At 44.1% G+C, this 16,726-nt stretch overlaps 1 protein-coding gene across 9 annotated transcripts in view; it reads left to right on the top strand.

The window, feature by feature from the left end:
* ZNF18 (zinc finger protein 18) overlaps positions 1-16,726 on the top strand; it is a 40,293-nt gene that overhangs the window by 12,952 nt on the left and 10,615 nt on the right. For 5 of the 9 annotated variants that reach the window (XM_073881726.1, XM_073881728.1, XM_073881733.1 and 2 more), the window contains exons 3-5: positions 8,748-9,254; positions 10,410-10,599; positions 11,031-11,122. In XM_073881726.1, the coding sequence (XP_073737827.1) occupies positions 8,868-9,254; positions 10,410-10,599; positions 11,031-11,122 (669 nt within the window). In that variant the 5' untranslated portion in view covers positions 8,748-8,867. The remainder of the gene's footprint in view (positions 1-8,747; positions 9,255-10,409; positions 10,600-11,030; positions 11,123-16,726) is intronic. The other 4 variants (XM_073881730.1, XM_073881732.1, XM_073881729.1 and 1 more) reach the window with 2 other exon arrangements.

Raw genomic sequence — 16,726 nt, 5'->3', positions numbered from 1 at the left:
TCTTTGCCGGAGGCGGAATTGCCCCGCCCTTGTCTGTCCGGGCTAAGCAAACTGCTCGGGTTTGCTCTCAGGAGCTTTTGTTCCCTGCAAGCTCTCGGTACAGCTTTGGAGGACCAGGGTGAAAGTGGCGGCCTCCCAATCTCTGCCCGGAGAAGCTGAGAACTCGGGGCCCCGCTCCTCAGTGTGCCCCCACAGTAAAGCAGTCAGTCACCCCCGGTCTCCGGCCGCCCTCCGTGCTCACCTGGCCTGTGACCGAGCGTTTCTGTCTCTGGCACCCGACCCCGTGTGGAGTCTCCAATCCCAGCAGATCCCCTCGGTGCGCTCCCGCGCCGCTCCTCCCGGGGGAGGAAGGGGAGTCTCCCCGGATCTGCCGCTTGTTGGGTCCCCGCTGGAGGAGCAGTGGCCCGACTGGGCCGCGGATCACGGTTTATGGCCACCCCGAGCTGAGAGCCCGCGCCTCGGCTCCGTCTCTGCAGCCGGTTTCCCTGCTCCGATCCCTGGGAGCTCTGCCGCACTCAGGCACCCCCGGTCTCTCTGTGACCCCGAGGGTCCTGAGACCACACTGTCCCGCGAGGGTTCCACCCCCCGCTTAGCCACTGGAGCGACGTCCCTCAGCGAATCCGACTTCTAAAAGTTCCGATTTTGTGCTCCGCGGCTCTAGCACTTGTCGGAAGTGGCCGACGGAGGCCCCTCCCCCGCGGCCTATCCTCCCGAATATCGCCTCGGATTCACTTCTCCGCACGTCCTACCTGCCAGAAAGTGGTCGCTTCTCTGTTCAGAGTTGTTGCTACTCTCCTGTTCGATCTCCTTTTGAGTTCGTAGGTGTTCAGAATGGTTTGATCCCCATTCAGCTGAATTCCTGAGACCAGACGAAATCCAGGTCTCCTACTCCTCCGCCATCTTGCTCCGCCACCCTGTTCCTAGGTGTTTTATTCTTTTACATGCAGTTGTAAATGGGATTGTTTTCTTAATTTCTCTTTTTGCCATTTCATGATTAGTGTATAGAAACACAGCAGTTTTCTGTGTTAATTTTGTGTCCTGCAACTTTACTGAATTCATTTATCAGTTCTAATAGTTTTTTTGATGGAGACTTTAGGTTTTCTATGTATACTCATGTCATCTGCAAATAGTGACAGTTTTACTTCTTCCTTACCAGTTTGAATGCTTTTTATTCCTTTTTCTTGTCTGATTGGTACAGCTAAGATTTCTAGTACAATGTTGAATAAAAGGAGTGAGTATTAAGGAGGGCACGTACTGCATGGAGCACTGGGTGTTACATGCAAACAACGAATCATGCAACACTACATCAAAAACTAATGATGTAGGGCCGCCTGGGTGGCTCAGTAGTTAAGCATCTGCCTTCTGCTGAGGTCATGATCCCAGGGTCCTGCGATCAAGCCCCGCATTGCATCGGGTTGCCTGCTCAGCGGGAGGCCTGCTTCTCCCTCTCCCACTCCCCTTGCTTGTGTTCCCTCTCTTGCTGTCTCTCTCTCCGTCAAATAAATAAATAAAATCTTTAAAAAAATAAACATCTTTTTTAAAATTAAAAAAATAAAAAGGGTGAATGGACATCCTTGTCTTGTTCCTGACCTTAGAGGAAAAGCTTTCAGTTTTTCTCCACTGAGTGTGATGTTAGATGCAGGCTTTTTGTATGTGGCCTTTTTTTTTTTTTTTTTAAGGTATGTTCCCTCTAAGTCCACTTTGTTGAGAGTTTTTATCATAAATGGATGTATTTTGTCAAATGCTTTTTCTACTTCTATTGAGATGATAATGTGGGTTTTTTTTCTCTTGTTAGTAAATGTGATGTGTTACATTCTTTTATGAATATTGAACTGCTTGATTGAGGTGAATGATCTTTTTAATGTATTGTTGAATTTGGTTTGTGAATATTTTGTTGAGGATTTTTGCATCTGTGTTCATGAGAGATATTGGCCTATAGTTTTCTCTTTTTGTAGTGTGTCTGATTTTCTATTAGGATAATGCTGGCCCTGTAGAATGAATTTGGAAGTTTTCCTTCCTCTTTCATGTTTTGGAATAGTTTGAGAAGAATATTTATCAACTCTTTTTAAATGTTTGCTAGAATTTCCCTGTGAAGCCATTTGGTGCTGGACTTTTGTTTGTTGGGAGTGTTTTGATTACTCATTCAATTTCATGCCTAGTTCTTGGTTCATTATAACTTTCTATTTCTGAATCAGTTTTGGAAGGGTGTAGGTTTCTAGGAATCCATTTTTTTCTAGGTTGTCAAGTTTGTTGGTATATACTTTTTCATAATACTCTTTTGTAATCTTTTGTGTTTCTGTGACTTGAGTTATTTTTCTTCTTTCATTTCTGATTTTACTTAACTTGAGTCCTCCCTCTCTTTCTCTCTTGTTTATGAATCTGGCTGAAGGGTTTATCAATTTTTTTTTAAAGATTTTATTTATTTTACAGAGAGATAGAGCACAAATAGGCAGAGCAGCAGGCAGAGGGGGAGGGAGAAGCAGGCTCTCTGCTGAGCAGGGAGCCTGATGCAGGGCTCGATCCCAGGACCCCGGGATCATGACCCGAGCTGAAGGCAGCCACTTAACCGACTGAGCCACCCAGGTGCCCCAAGGTTTATCAATTTTTAAAAAAGATTTATTTAATTCAGAGAGAGTATGCACAAGCGTGAGTTGGGGGGAGGGACAGAGGGAGAGAATCTCCAGTAAACTCCCCGCTGAGTGTGGAGCTCAACACAGGGCTTGATCTCAGGAGCCATGAGTTCATGACCTGAGCCAAAACCAAGAATCAGACATGTAACTCACTGAGCCACCCAGGTACCCCAAGGTTTATCAATTTTGTTGATTTTTTCAAAGCAGCAGCTCCTGATTTCATTGATGTGTACTATTGTGTGTTTGTTTGTTTTTAGTTTCTGTTTTGCTTATTTCTGCTCTAATCTTTATTATTTCCTTTCTTCTACTGGTTTTGGGTTTTGTTTGTTCTTTTTCTAACTTCTTTAGGTGTAAGGTAGGTTGTTTATTTGAGATTTTTCTTCTTATAGTAGGACTGTATTGCTATAACTTCCTTCTTAAGAACTGCTTTTGCTACATCCCAAAGATTTTGGTCCATTGTGTTCTCATTTTCATTTGTCTCCATGTTTTTTTGGATTTCCTCTTTGATTTCTTGGTTGACCTGTTGGTTGTTTAATATGTTGTTTAGCCTCCATGTGTTTGTGTTCTCTTTGGATATTTTATTGTAATTGATTTCTAGTTTCATACTGTTGTGGTTGGAGAAGATGCAGGATATGATTTCAGTCTTCTTAAATTTATTGAGGCTTGTTTTGTGGCCTAACATGTGATATGTCCTGGAGAATGAATTGAAAAGACTGTATCCTGCTGTTTTTGAAAGGAATGTTCTGTATATATCTCTTAGTTCCATCTGGCCTAGTATGTTGTTCAAAGCCAGTTTCTTTGTTGATTTTCTTTCTGGATGATCTATCCATCAATGTAAATAGAGTGTTAAAGTCCCCTATTATTGTGGTATGACTGTCAGTTTCTTCCTTCATATCTGTTAATATTTCCTTTATGTATTGAGGTGCTCCTATGTTGGGTGCATAAATATTTACAATTGTTACATCCTCTTATTGTATTGGTCCCTTTATCATTATATAGTGCCCTTCTTTGTCTCTTGTTGCAGTCTTTGTTTTAAAGTCTGTTGTCCAATATAATTACTGCTACCCTGTTTTTTTTTTTTTTTTTTTAAAGATTTTATTTGAGAGAGAGTGAGAGAGCACGATCAGCAGGAGGGGCAGAGGGAGAGGGAGAAGCTTAACCGACTGAGCCACCCAGGCACCCTAACCTGGCTTTTTTTTTCTTCAGTTCTATTTGCATGGTATATGTTCTTTCATCCCTTCACTTTCAGTCTATATGTGTCTTTAGGTCTGAAGTGAATCTCTTACAGCAACATATAGATGAGCCTTTTTTTTTATTCATTCAGTTCCCCTATGTCTTTTGATTGGAGCGTTTAGACCATTTAGAGGAATTGTTGATAGTTAATGTATTTGTTGCTATTTTGTTAATTGTTTTTTTGTTATTTTGTAGTTCTCCTCTGTTCCTGTCTTCTCTTGCTCTCTTCCCTTGTGGTTTGATAGCTTTCTTTAGTGTTATGCTTGGATTCCTGTCTCTTTTTTTGTGTGTGTAACTATTACAGGTTTTTTTTTTTTTTTTTTAATTTTTTTATTGTTATGTTAATCACCATATATTACATCATTAGTTTTTGATGCAGTGTTCCATGATTCATTGTTTGTTCATAACACCCAGTGCACCATGCAAAACGCGCCCTCCTCAATACCCATCACCAGGCTAACCCATCCCCCCACCCCCCTACCCTCTAGAACCCTCAGTTTGTTTTTCAGAGTCCATCATCTCTCATGGTTCGTCTCCCCCTCTGACATACTCCCCTTTTCTTCCTCTCCTGTTATCTTCTTCTTTTCCTTTTTTCTTAAAATATGTTGCGTTATTTGTTTCAGAAGTACAGATCTGTGATTCAACAGTCTTGCACAATTCACAGCGCTCACCGTAGCACATACCCTCCCCAATGTCTATCACCCAGGCATCCCATCCCTCCCACCCCCAACCACTCCAGTAACCCTCAGTTTGTTTCCTGAGATTAAGAATTCCTCATATCAGTGAGGACTATTACAGGTTTTTGATTTGTGGTAACTACTAGTTTCATATGTAACGTGTATAGCAGTCTCTATTTAGTTGATGGCTGCTTCAGTTTGAACACTTTTTTTTTTTTTAAGATTTTATTTATTTGACAGAGACATAATGAGAGAGGGAACACAGCAGGGGGAGTGGAGAGGGAGAAGCAGACCTCCCGCTGAGCAGGGAGCCTGATGCGGGGCTGGATCCCAGGACCCTGGGATCATGACCTGAGCGGAAGGCAGATGCTTAACGACTGAGCCACCCAGGCGTCCCCCCCCGCTTTTTAAAGTAGACTCTGCACCCAGCGTGGAACCCAGCACAGGGCTTGAGCTCACAACCCTGAGATCAAGACCTGACCTGAGATCAAGAGTCTGATGCTTAACTGACTGAGCCACCCAGGTGCCTCAATTTTGAACACATTCTAAAAGCAGATGTCTTTATTTTAATTCTGATTTTTGAAAGATGTTTTTACTGGATGTGGAAATCCGGGTTGATGGTTCTTTTTCTAGAATTTGCATTTGGTTCTTTTTATAATTTCTGTTTCTCTGTAGAAAGTCCCTATTTCTTCTCTCATTATGACTATATTTTTCTTGCAGTCCTTGGACCATCTTTGGGTTGGTTTCTCTTGAATGGTTTTTCCATGACTTTAAGTCATATTTTCATGTTTTTAAATTAAATAGTTTGGGGTTACATCTTAGATATTGTGGATGGCACATTGTAGATGCTAAGGATTCTGTTATCTTCCTCTGAAGAGTATTGAGTTTTGTTCTAGCAGGCAGTTGAGTTACTCACTGATCACCTTTGACTTGAATTAGCTTTATTTTTTTATTTTTTAAAGATTTTATTTATTTATTTGACAGAGAGAGACACAGCAAGAGAGGGAACACAAGCAGGGGGAGTGGGAGAGGGAGAAGCAGGCTTCCTGCTGAGCGGGAAGCCCAGTGTAGGGCTCGATCCCAGGACCCTGGGATCATTACCTGAGCCAAAGGCAGATGCTTAACGACTGAGCCACCCAGGCGTCCAGCTTTTTTTTTAAGATTTTATTTATTTGACAGAGAACAAGAGTGCGCAAGCGGGGGAGCAGCAGGCTCCCCACTGAGCAAGGAGCCGGATGTGGGCCCCGATCCCAAGACCCCAGGATCATGACCTGAGCTGAAGGCAGATGCCCAACTGACTGAGCCGCCCAGGCGCCCCGAATTAGCTTGGTTTTATACCTTGTTAGGACAGATCTCTGGAAAGCCCACGGTGGATCCTGAAGCCTTCTAACTTGATCAGACTAGACGAGTAGACTGGGTTTCCTCTGCGGATCTCATTGAGGCTTGTCTTTAGGCTCTTTTAGGGCAGGTTTAGAGTATGTCTTATTCTAGGATATGGTCTTTACTCCCAACATGCAGCCTTTCTGGTATCTCAAGATGCTTTGGGTATTAGTGAGGTCTCTCCATTGTCAGTGGTCAAAAACTCCACTATCTCTCATCACTGACTGGCATTTGTATTTCTTTTGCTCCTAACCTGGTTGCAACTGCTCTCTGTTAAACCTTGCATAGTTTCACCCTGCTCATGTGCAGTCCAACCCTTGGCTCACAGGGAAACCCCACATGGAGTTCTGCCTGACCACCCCCCCACCCCCTGCCGGGTCACAGCTCCATTCTCTCCACTACGCTGTTCTTGAGAATCCAGATACAAAAGCAGCTCCAAGTTCTGATCTCTACCTCCTCGGTTTGGTGAGACCACTGAACTCTCTGTGAGCTGCAGCTTCCTGCACTGTTGTTGGGGAAATTGTCCCCATGCAGAAAGCCAGGATGATCGTGGGTCTCACCTCATGAGTTTTTCTTCCCTTGGGGATTTCATTCTTGTCTGCCTGTTGTCTAGTGCTTGAAAACAGTTGTCTTATAAGTTTTCTCCAGTTCTGTAGTTGTGGGTGGGCCAGTGTGTACTGCCAGTTACTCTGCCATGGCCAAAAACCGAATTCCCCAAACATGTATTTACTGAGCACATAATATTGTAACACCCTGGTTTCTTATGAATATATGAATGAAACACATGGGTTTCTTTATGAAGAAAAAATACATGCACGGAGGTCTGCATGAGAAACATGTAACATTGGGGCGCCTGGGTGGCTCAGTTGGTTAAGCGACTGCCTTCGGCTCAGGTCATGATCCTAGAGTCCCGGGATTGAGTCCTGCATTGGGCTCCCTGCTCAGCAGGGAGTCTGCTTCTCCCTCTGACCCTCTTCCCTCTCGTGCTATCTCTCATTCTCTCTCTCAAATAAATAAATAAATTCTTTAAAAAAAAAAGAGAAACATGTAACATTGGCTTAATCCCTCTTACCTTGCTCTTTCTTTTTTTGCTTGAAACATTTTCTTTTCTTTTTAGTTTTTAAGTGATCTGATATGGGATACATTGTTTGAAGTGCTAGGGATGAAGACATTCCTTATTATACCTCAAGGAAAAAGCAGCTTGCATTTATTTATTTATTTATTTATTTATTTACTTACTTACTTACTTATTTACTTACTTACTTACTTACTTACTTTACTTACTTACTTACTTACTTACTTTACTTACTTACTTACTTACTTACTTTACTTACTTACTTACTTACCATGTATTTATTTATTGTAGAGAGAGAGTATGGGAGCCAGTGGGCTGGGGAGGGGTAGAGGGAGAGAGAATCCTAAACAGATTCCATGCTAAGCACAGAGCCTGACGTGGGGCTCGATCTTATGACCCTGAGATCATGACCTCAGCTGAAACCAAGAGTTGGATGGTTAACCAGTGACCTACCAAGGTACCCTGGAAAAAGCAGTTTTTATTTTTTCTTTGTATTTTTTTTATTTTAAATTCAATTAATTAACATATAGTGTATTATTAGTTTCAGAGGTAGAGTTCAGTGATTCATCAGGTGTATGTGACTCCCAGTGCTCATTACATCACGTGCTCTCCTTAATACTTGTCACCTAGTCGAACCATGAGAGACGATGGACTCTGAAAAACAAACTGAGGGTTCTAGAGGGGAGGGGGGTGGGGGGATGGGTTAGCCTGGTGATGGGTATTAAAGAGGGCACATTCTGCGTGGAGCACTGGGTGTTATGCACAAACAATGAATCATGGAACACTGCATCAAAAACTAATGATGTATGGTGATTAACATAACAATAAAAAAATAAAAAACCATACTTGTGACCCAGTTACCCCATCTCCCCACCCCCCCCCAAAGCAACTTTTAAAAGCTGGAGTGTTACACTGATCTCTGATTAAGCCAGACAGATTTAGTGATTAGGTGTGTTTGTTTGTTTGGTTTTTATTGTCGCAGTTAGTGTTACAGGGAAATGATGACCTGTAGCTCTTTAATAACATTCAAGAATTGACCTAATGATCCAATATTAGGATCTTATGCAAGAAAGTGAACTCAAAATAGTACATGATTCTTTAAACATTTCTAAATACTAACTTTGTCATTTAATATTTCTCTTTTCACTGTCTTAGTTACTATCTTCTAAATTTTTATACCAGTTGCCATAAAATAGTGCTCACTTAGTTCAAGGCCATAGGAATGTTTTTGAGGTAGTTGTTATTTGTTCTAAGTCTTCTTTAAGCCCGGGGTTGAAAATTTCAGTTCCGACAGGTTTTCCTAAGTTCCCAAATAGTCCAGTTTTCCATGTGGCACTCAAAAGAGATCACCTAGAAATTTCATTGCATCTTTTGGGGAAAAATCAATCTGTTCTCTTCAACCTCCTATTTATTACAGAAGCATCAGATTATTTCAACATTAGCCTTTATTTCTAGGGCATTGATGTCTTCATTCAGCTTTACTTTTTGGTCTGCAGACGTACAGATGCAGATAGGAAGTGTCCAGAAGAGCCGTTTGCTAGGAAACCAGTAGTGAAAATGCTTCACGTGGTGCATTTCATTTTTCTACTTGGCTTGCACATTTGGAGACAGAGGGAATGTTGTAAAAAGCTCAGGGTGATGATGCCAGTTTAGATACAATATTAGCGATTTGCTTGGTCAAGGTTATAATCTTTCTCATGTGGGGGGTGTGCATTCGTTCTCACCGATCATGTGTCCCTCTCTTCTGCACAGCCCTGGCTCTCATTCCCTCTCTAGGGCCCCTGTGAGAGCCTCCGTGAAGCCTTGGTCTTCCCCAGCGACAGGTCCACCCCAGAAACACTTCACCTAAAAAAGGACTTGCCAAGCCAGAGGATGCCTGTCGAGCTGGGGCAGGCCCTGGTCCTGCCACCATGGCTGGCGAAGGCCGAGGATGCCCCATTCTCCGAACCAGATGCTGCCCCTCGAGGGGAGCTCTCTAACCCCGAGGCCGCACGCCAGCTTTTCAGGCAGTTTCGTTACCAGGTGATGTCTGGGCCCCAGGAGACGCTGAGACAACTGCGGAAGCTCTGTTTCCAGTGGCTGCGGCCAGAGGTTCACACGAAGGAGCAGATCCTAGAGATTCTCATGTTGGAGCAGTTCCTGACCATCCTGCCTGGGGAGATCCAGATGTGGGTGCGGAAACAGTGCCCCGGCAGCGGGGAAGAGGCCGTGACCCTTGTGGAGAGCTTGAAGGGAGACCCCCAGAGACTGTGGCAGTGGGTAAGCAGAGGGTCGAAGCTGCCAGTGACTCACAGGGCTCCTCTAGGGCCTTTACCAGGTGTGTTTGTCTTTTTCCTGACCCTCAGTGTGTGTGGTTTTCCATACTAACAACCCGTTCTCCAATTCGCTGATACCAGTGAGGTGTCTTACAGTTCAGTTCAAATCTGACACTAATATTCTCGGGTTGGCAGACCCAGTGGGATAAGGGTCAGTCTCATCAGCCTGCTCCCATTTCAGACACCAAGCACAAGTCACCTGTGTACATTTGGAGGGTCCCACAACCCCCTCCTCGGGTTAGTTGATTTACTAGAATGACTCCTAGGAGGAGACTTCCATGGCGTCTCTGGGCGTGCCATCCTCCCAGCACTTCTTTGTGGCCACCAGCTCAGGAGCTCCCTGAACCCCATTGTTTAGTGGATTTTAGGGAGGTTTCGTTACTTAGGCACGATAATCATTGGCCATTGGTGACTGAACATCTCCAGCCCATCTCGCTTCCTCAGGGGTTGAGGGTTGGGGCTGCGAGTTCAGTCCTCTGGTCACCTGGTTGGTTCCTGTGGTGACCAGCCTCCATCCTGAAGCTACCTGGGGGCCCACCGAGCGTCACTTTCTTAGCATAAACTCAGATATGGTTGAAAGGAGCTCATCATGATGGCATATGCTCCTCCCTCCTGTCATTTAGGCAGTTCCAAGGGTTTTAGGGACTCTGCCAGGAACCTGGGACAAAGACAAATACATATTTCTTACTATACTACATCAGTATATCCCCATATCTCCCTTAATTCTAAGGCTCTCTGACTCAACACTTTCTCGTCATTACAAATAGAAGATAAAGTCTCTTGTCCCATTCCATCTTTCTACTAAAGTCTTTGAGAAGTTATTCAAAAGATACCTGAGTTTTAATTGGTGGAGACTGTCCAGTAGAAACACATTATTAATGGCGTGTTCAGGGTCTCCCAGGCTTGATTTAGGCCTCAGCTTTTGGCCCCTCTCAGGATGTTTTCCTCACAGGTTCCTGCTGGTCTAGATAGAGAAGCTGGTTTTCCCTACTCCATGTCCCTAAGGACTGACTTATTATCTGTTATAGAGCGTTACCTTTGTTTCTTTCAGAACCCCTCCGTCTGGATCTTTCGGTAATTAGTAATATGTGGTCTCTAGATCAGCATCCAGGTTCTAGGACAGGAAATCTTGTCAGAGAAGATGGAATCTGCAAGTTGCCAAGTGGGGGAAGTAGAACGCCATACTGAAGTGGGGCCTCAGGAGCTGGGACTTCAGGACTCACCCTGCGGGCTGCTGGAGCCTCCGAGCCATCCAGTGAAAGAGGAGTCTGACATGGAGCAAGAATTAGGTGAGGGGCAGTTACTTGTGGTGTGTGGTGCTTTCTTGGGGAGTTTTGGGGATTGTGGTTAGAAGGCCTCAGAGTGAGTTGAAAATGGTATGCTGCTCAGGTGAGGGTATCTCCAGAAAGTTAGGAAACAGGGTAGACCTACTGAATCCCTCTGATGTGGAGATTCAGTCTGTGAATCTCTTTTATCACTGAGCCAGACCATTTGAATGTTGGTTCTGAGGAAGGGGGAAGGAAGGAGGGGGAAAATACGGGGGAGGCTGTTTGGAAGGTTGTGGGGAGTTGGAGTTTGTTAGGGAGGTAAACACGAGTCTTGACATCATGGACAGTGGGACAGGCATCGGTTCTCATTTGGGACAGTTTTCATCCGTACCCTCCGGGGAGTGGTTTGCGACGACATCTAGAGTCTTCAGACTTTCTGTTCCTCCCTTCAGTGGTGGCTGCTACCCCGCCTCCCGGCCCACCAGAGGAAAGGCTCATCAGAGACCAGGACTTCGGAGCCTCCTTTCTCCAAGCAGCACCTCTGGTGAGCTGGCTTCCCTGCCTCTCTCACCCCAGAGCGGGGCTCGAGGGTGTCAGCTGGCAGTCAGGAGGACGGAAAGGGGACGCGTTCTCAGAAGCGGAGGAGAGAGGACCGCCTAGCAAGGACAACAAGAACAATACACATGGAATGAAACCTGAGTCTCGGCATTTCCCTCGAGGCTGAACGTTTAGTGGATAATGGAATCTGGGTCCTGGAAGAAGGGGCCCTCTTGTTTCTCCCTTTCCTGTTCCTTGGGCTATGCTGAGAAAAGGCTCTGTTTCATTTCCTGGTCTAGGCCTCGCCCGATAGGAGTCAGTCTGAGATTTTGAATGCTTCTAGCTAATGTGGGTCAGGTGGCCTCCCCCAGCTTTACAGAGGCATAATGGACAAACAGCGAACTGACCATATTTCGAGTGTACAGTTTGGTAAGTTTTTGATACATACACACGTGTGTGAAACCATGACCACAATCAGGATGATAAACATGCTTGTTACGCCCAAAGGTTTCCTTTTGCCCTTCTGTGATCCCTCCCTCCTGCCCCCTGTGCTCCCCCGATCCTGAGACCGCGAGGCCCCCACTGAGCTGCCTTCTGTCACCGTACGTTAGTTTGCATTTTCTAGAATTGTATATAAAATGGAATCCTGCCATCTGTACTCTTCCCTTTGTTTTTCTGCATGTAATATTGTTTTCTTGCTTCTTTGAATATTTTCTCAGTGGTTTTTAACCGTTGGACTATGATGGACCTGGGAGTCATTTTCTTCATGTTTTTGTGCTTGGGATTCTTTGGGATTCTTGGATCTGTGGGTTTATAGTTTCCAACAAATTCGGAAGAATTTTGGCCAGTATTTCTTCAACTGTTTTCTATCTCCCTTCTTTCTCCACTTCTTTGCAGACTTTGAGAATAACACCCCCATGGGCTGTATATGATGATAACGTGCAGACATATGTTAGATCTCTTGAGGTCGTCCCAGAGATTATTGATGCTCTTCTCTCTCTTTTTTAAAAAAAAGTCTGTTTCATTTTGGATGGTTTCTGTTTATGTGTCTTCAGGTTCACTGATCTTCTCTTCCACAGTGTCTAATCCACGCTTAATCCCACCCAGTATAGTTTTCATCTCTAGAAATTTGAACTGGGGCTTTGTTATATTTTTCATGTCTACACTTAACATATTGGGTCTATCCTACACTTTCTTGAACGTACAGGATGTGGCCATACCATCGGTGTTAATGTCCTTGTCTACTAATCTATCACCTTTGTCATTTCTGAGTCAGTTTGGATGGATCGATCTCATTTCGAGGTGTTTTCCTGCTACTTTGTGTGCCCAGCAACCTTTGATTGGACGTTGTGAATTTTACCTCAATGTTGGGTGCTGGGTATTTTGACATTCCTCTAAATGTTGTTGAGCTTTGCTCTGGCATGTGGTTGAGCTACTGGGACGTAGTTTGTGTTACGGCACCAGAGAAGTCTTTAGTCTGGGCTCGCTTTTCCCACTACTGAGGCACTACCCTTCCATGTATTCCACCTGATGCTGCCTGATGTACAAGGTTTCTACTCTGGCTGGTGGAAAATAACTATTTCCAACACCATGTCAGCTCTGTTTCCTCCGCTTCTTTTGGGGGATCTCTCCCAGACTTCGGGGGGACCCCTGTACATCTCTGGAACTCTCTCTCTGTTCGGCTCCCTATTCTGGTCTTCTGCCCTGCTAACTATAACTGCCTTCACCACCCCAAACTCTTGAGCTCTTTCTGCCCGCACCTGGGGTGCTCTCTCCCGGGCCAGTGCAGGGCTCACCTAATTTGTTTCCTCACTTTCAGGGATCGCTGCCCTGCTCTGCCTAGCAGGTGATGTCTGTGAACCATTGTGTCATATATTTTGTTCTCTTTTTCAGTTGTTTCAGGTGGGAAGGTAAATCTGGTCTCTGTTACTCCATCTTGGCTGTGAACAAGTTTGGGAACAGGTTTATTTTGAATACATAGTTAAATTAACAACTCAGAAAAGTTGTGCTTGGCTAAAAATAAAGTTTTTCTGGAACCTGTACGCCTTGATCAAAGCATTGTCTCAGACCTTTGGGGAACCCTTCTTGGGACTTGTCTCCCGAGGTACTTGGAGTGAAGGTCAAGGTAGGGAAGCCAGTAGGTGGTGCTTCCAGGTATGAGCCTCAGCTTCCCAGGCTCAGAGACGGAGAAACCAGAATGCCTCTGTAGTAAGGAAAAGTATCCGTATGAAAGGTCTGTACAATTTCTGAACATATTTTAACCAGTAGAATTAAGCATTAACTATACATAACATAACATTAATCATGACTTGTTTTGGATAGCTCAAAAGACTAAAAATGTTCAGCACCACTGTGTGTGTGTGTGTGTGTGTGTGTGTGTGTGTGTGTGTGTGTGTGTGTGTGTGTGTTATACTGAGCAGGCAACTGATTAATAGCCACTCAGTCCAAACAAAAGTCACTCTTATCCAACCCCAGTATCCCCTGCTCGAAACCCTGACAAAAACTATTTGCATCAGAAGGACCATGATATTTAATGGATGCTTTGTGAAGTGAAGGAGATATTAAAAAAGATGGAATCACTCCGTCTGATCTCTTTTATAGGTTAGGAGCTTCGTGAATAATGCCAGAATAATGAAGTAGCATCCCTACACAGTGGTCCTTCATTGTTAGGAACTGTGACTGAGTTAGAGCCTCATGTAGATAGACTTGGGGATGCGTTTACTCACATTCCTGTTCGCAGCCTTCAGGAAAGGAACAGTGCCGAGCACTCTGCAAGTCAGTTGTGCAGTGTCTCATGGACCCACAAGGTGGTGCTGTCTCCATACAAAATCAAGATTACTTTTTTTTTTTTTTGGTGTGAAATGACTCATTTATTTCAGTGAATTATTAACCCAGAAGCCTAGCCACGATTATTCTAATCAGACTGTTCAAGCAACTCTGACCATTGAGGAAAGACCTAATCAATGAATTAAAATCACAAAACATGCTGCCCAGTGTCACCTTTATCACAAATAATAAAACGTTGGGATCAGAAGGGCCTTCAGAAACAAATCACGAGAGACTCATAACTATAGAGCACAAACTGAGGGTTGGTAGAGGGAGTCGGGTGGGGGATGGGCCAGGTGGGGGATGAGCACCAAGGAGGGCACTTGTTAGGAAGAGCGCTGGGTGCTGTGCACAAACGACGAACCACTGAACTCTACTCCTGAAACCGACATTGAACTGTATGTCAACTAACTAGAATTTTTTTTTAATTTTTTTATTGTTGTTAATCACCATACATCATTAGTTTTTGATGTAGTGTTCCATGATTCACCGTCTGCGCACAACACCCAGTGCTCCACACAGAACATGCCCTCCTTAATACCCATCACCAGGCTAACCCATCCCCCCAACCCCCTCCCCTCTAGAAAGCTCAGTTTGTTTTTCAGAGTCCATCGTCTCTCATGGTTCCTCTCCCCCTCTGACTTACTCCCCTTCACTCTTCCCCTCCTGCTATCTTCTTCTTCTTTTTTTTTTTCTTAACATATATTGCATTATTTGTTTCAGAGGTACAGATCTGTGATTCAACAGTCTTGCACAATTCACAGCGCTCACCATAGCACATACCCTCCCCAATGTCTGTCACCCAGCCACCCCATCCCTCCCACCCCCCACCACTCCAGCAACCCTCAGTTTGTTTCCTGAGATTAAGAATTCCTCATATCAGTGAGGTCATATGATACATGTCTTTCTCTGATTGACTTATTTCACTAAGTATAACACCCTCCAGTTCCATCCACATCGTTGCAAATGGCAAGATCTCATTCCTTTTGATGGCTGCATAATATTCCATTGTGTATATACACCACATCTTCTTTATCCATTCATCTGTCGATGGACATCTTGGCTCTTTCCACAGTTTGGCTATTGTGGACATTGTTGCTATAAACATCGGGGTGCACGTACCCCTTCGGATCCCTACATTTGTATCTTTGGGGTAAATACCCAGTAGTGCAATTGCTGGATCGTAGGGTAGCTCTATTTTCAACTGTTTGAGGAACCCCCATACTGTTTTCCAGAGTGGCAGCACCAGCTTGCATTCCCACCAACAGTGTAGGAGGGTTCCCCTTTCTCCACATCCCCACCAACATCTGTCGTTTCCTGACTTGTTAATTCTAGCCATTCTGACGGGTGTGAGGTGGTATCTCATTGAGGTTTTCATTTGGATTTCCCTGATGCCGAGCGATGTTGAGCACTTTTTCATGTGTCTGTTGGCCATTTGGATGTCTTCCTTGGAAAAATGTCTGTTCATGTCTTCTGCCTATTTCTTGATTGGATTATTTGTTCTTTGGGTGTTGAGTTTGGTAAGTTCTTTATAGATTTTGGATACTAGCCCTTTATCTGATATGTCATTTGCAAATATTTTCTCCCATTCTGTCGGTTGTCTTTTGGTTTTGTGGACTGTTTCTTTTGCTGTGCAAAAGCTTTTTATGTTGATGAAATCCCAATAGTTCATTTTTGCCCTTGCTTCCCTTGCCTTTGGCGATGTTTCTCGGAAGAAGTTGCTGCGGCTGAGGTCGAAGACGTTGCTACCTGTGTTCTCCTTTAGGATTTTGAAGGACTCCTGTCTCACGTTTAGGTCTTTGAACCATTTGCAGTCTATTTCTGTGTGTGGTGTAAGGAAATGGTCCAGTTTCATTCTTCTGCATGTGGCTGTCCAATTTTCCCAACACCATTTGTTGAAGAGACTGTCTTTTTTCCACTGGACATTCTTTCCTGCTTTGTCAAAGATGAGTAGACCATAGAGTTGAGGGTCCATTTCTGGGCTCTCGATTCTGTTCCATTGATCTATGTGTCTGTTTTTGTGCCAGTACCATACTGTCTTGATGGTGACAGCTTTGTAATAGAGCTTGAAGTCTGGAATTGTGATGCCGCCAGCTTTGCTTTTCTTTTTCAATATTCCTCTGGCTATTTGGGGTCTCTTCTGGTTCCATACAAATTTTAGGATTATTTGTTCCATTTCTTTGAAAAAAGTGGATGGTATTTTGATGGGGATTGCATTGAATGTGTAGATTGCTGTAGGTAGCATTGACATCTTCACAATGTTGGTTCTCCCAATCCATGAGCATGGAACGTTTTTCCATTTCTTTGTGTTGTCTTCAATTTCTTTCATGAGTATTTTATAGTTTTCTGAGTACAGATCCTTTGCCTCCTTGGTTAAATTTATTCCTAGGTATCTTATGGTTTTGGGTGCAGTTGTAAATGGGATCGACTCCTTGATTTGTCTCTCTTCTGTCTTGTTGTTGGTGTATAGGAATGCCACTGATTTCTGTGCATTGATTTTATAGCCTGCTACTTGACTGAATTCCTGTATGAGTTCTGGCAGTTTTGGGGTGGAGTCTTTTGGGTTTTCCACATACAGTATCCTATCATCTGCAAAGAGTGAGAGTTTGACTTCCTCTTTGCCAATTTGGATGCCTTTGATTTCTTTTTGTTGTCTGATTGCTGTGGCTAGGACTTCTAATACTATGTTGAATAGCAGTGGTGAGAGTGGACATCCCTGCCGCGTTCCTGACCTTAGGGGAAAAGCTCTCAGCTTTTCCCCATTGAGAATGATATTTGCTGTAGG

The sequence above is a fragment of the Callorhinus ursinus genome, unplaced genomic scaffold (genome assembly GCF_003265705.2).
Source record: "Callorhinus ursinus isolate GAN/ISIS: 27379988/994484 unplaced genomic scaffold, GSC_fseal_2.0 scaffold43, whole genome shotgun sequence".
Classification (NCBI taxonomy): Eukaryota; Metazoa; Chordata; class Mammalia; order Carnivora; family Otariidae; genus Callorhinus; species Callorhinus ursinus.
This window is presented reverse-complemented; position numbering and strand designations above follow the sequence as displayed.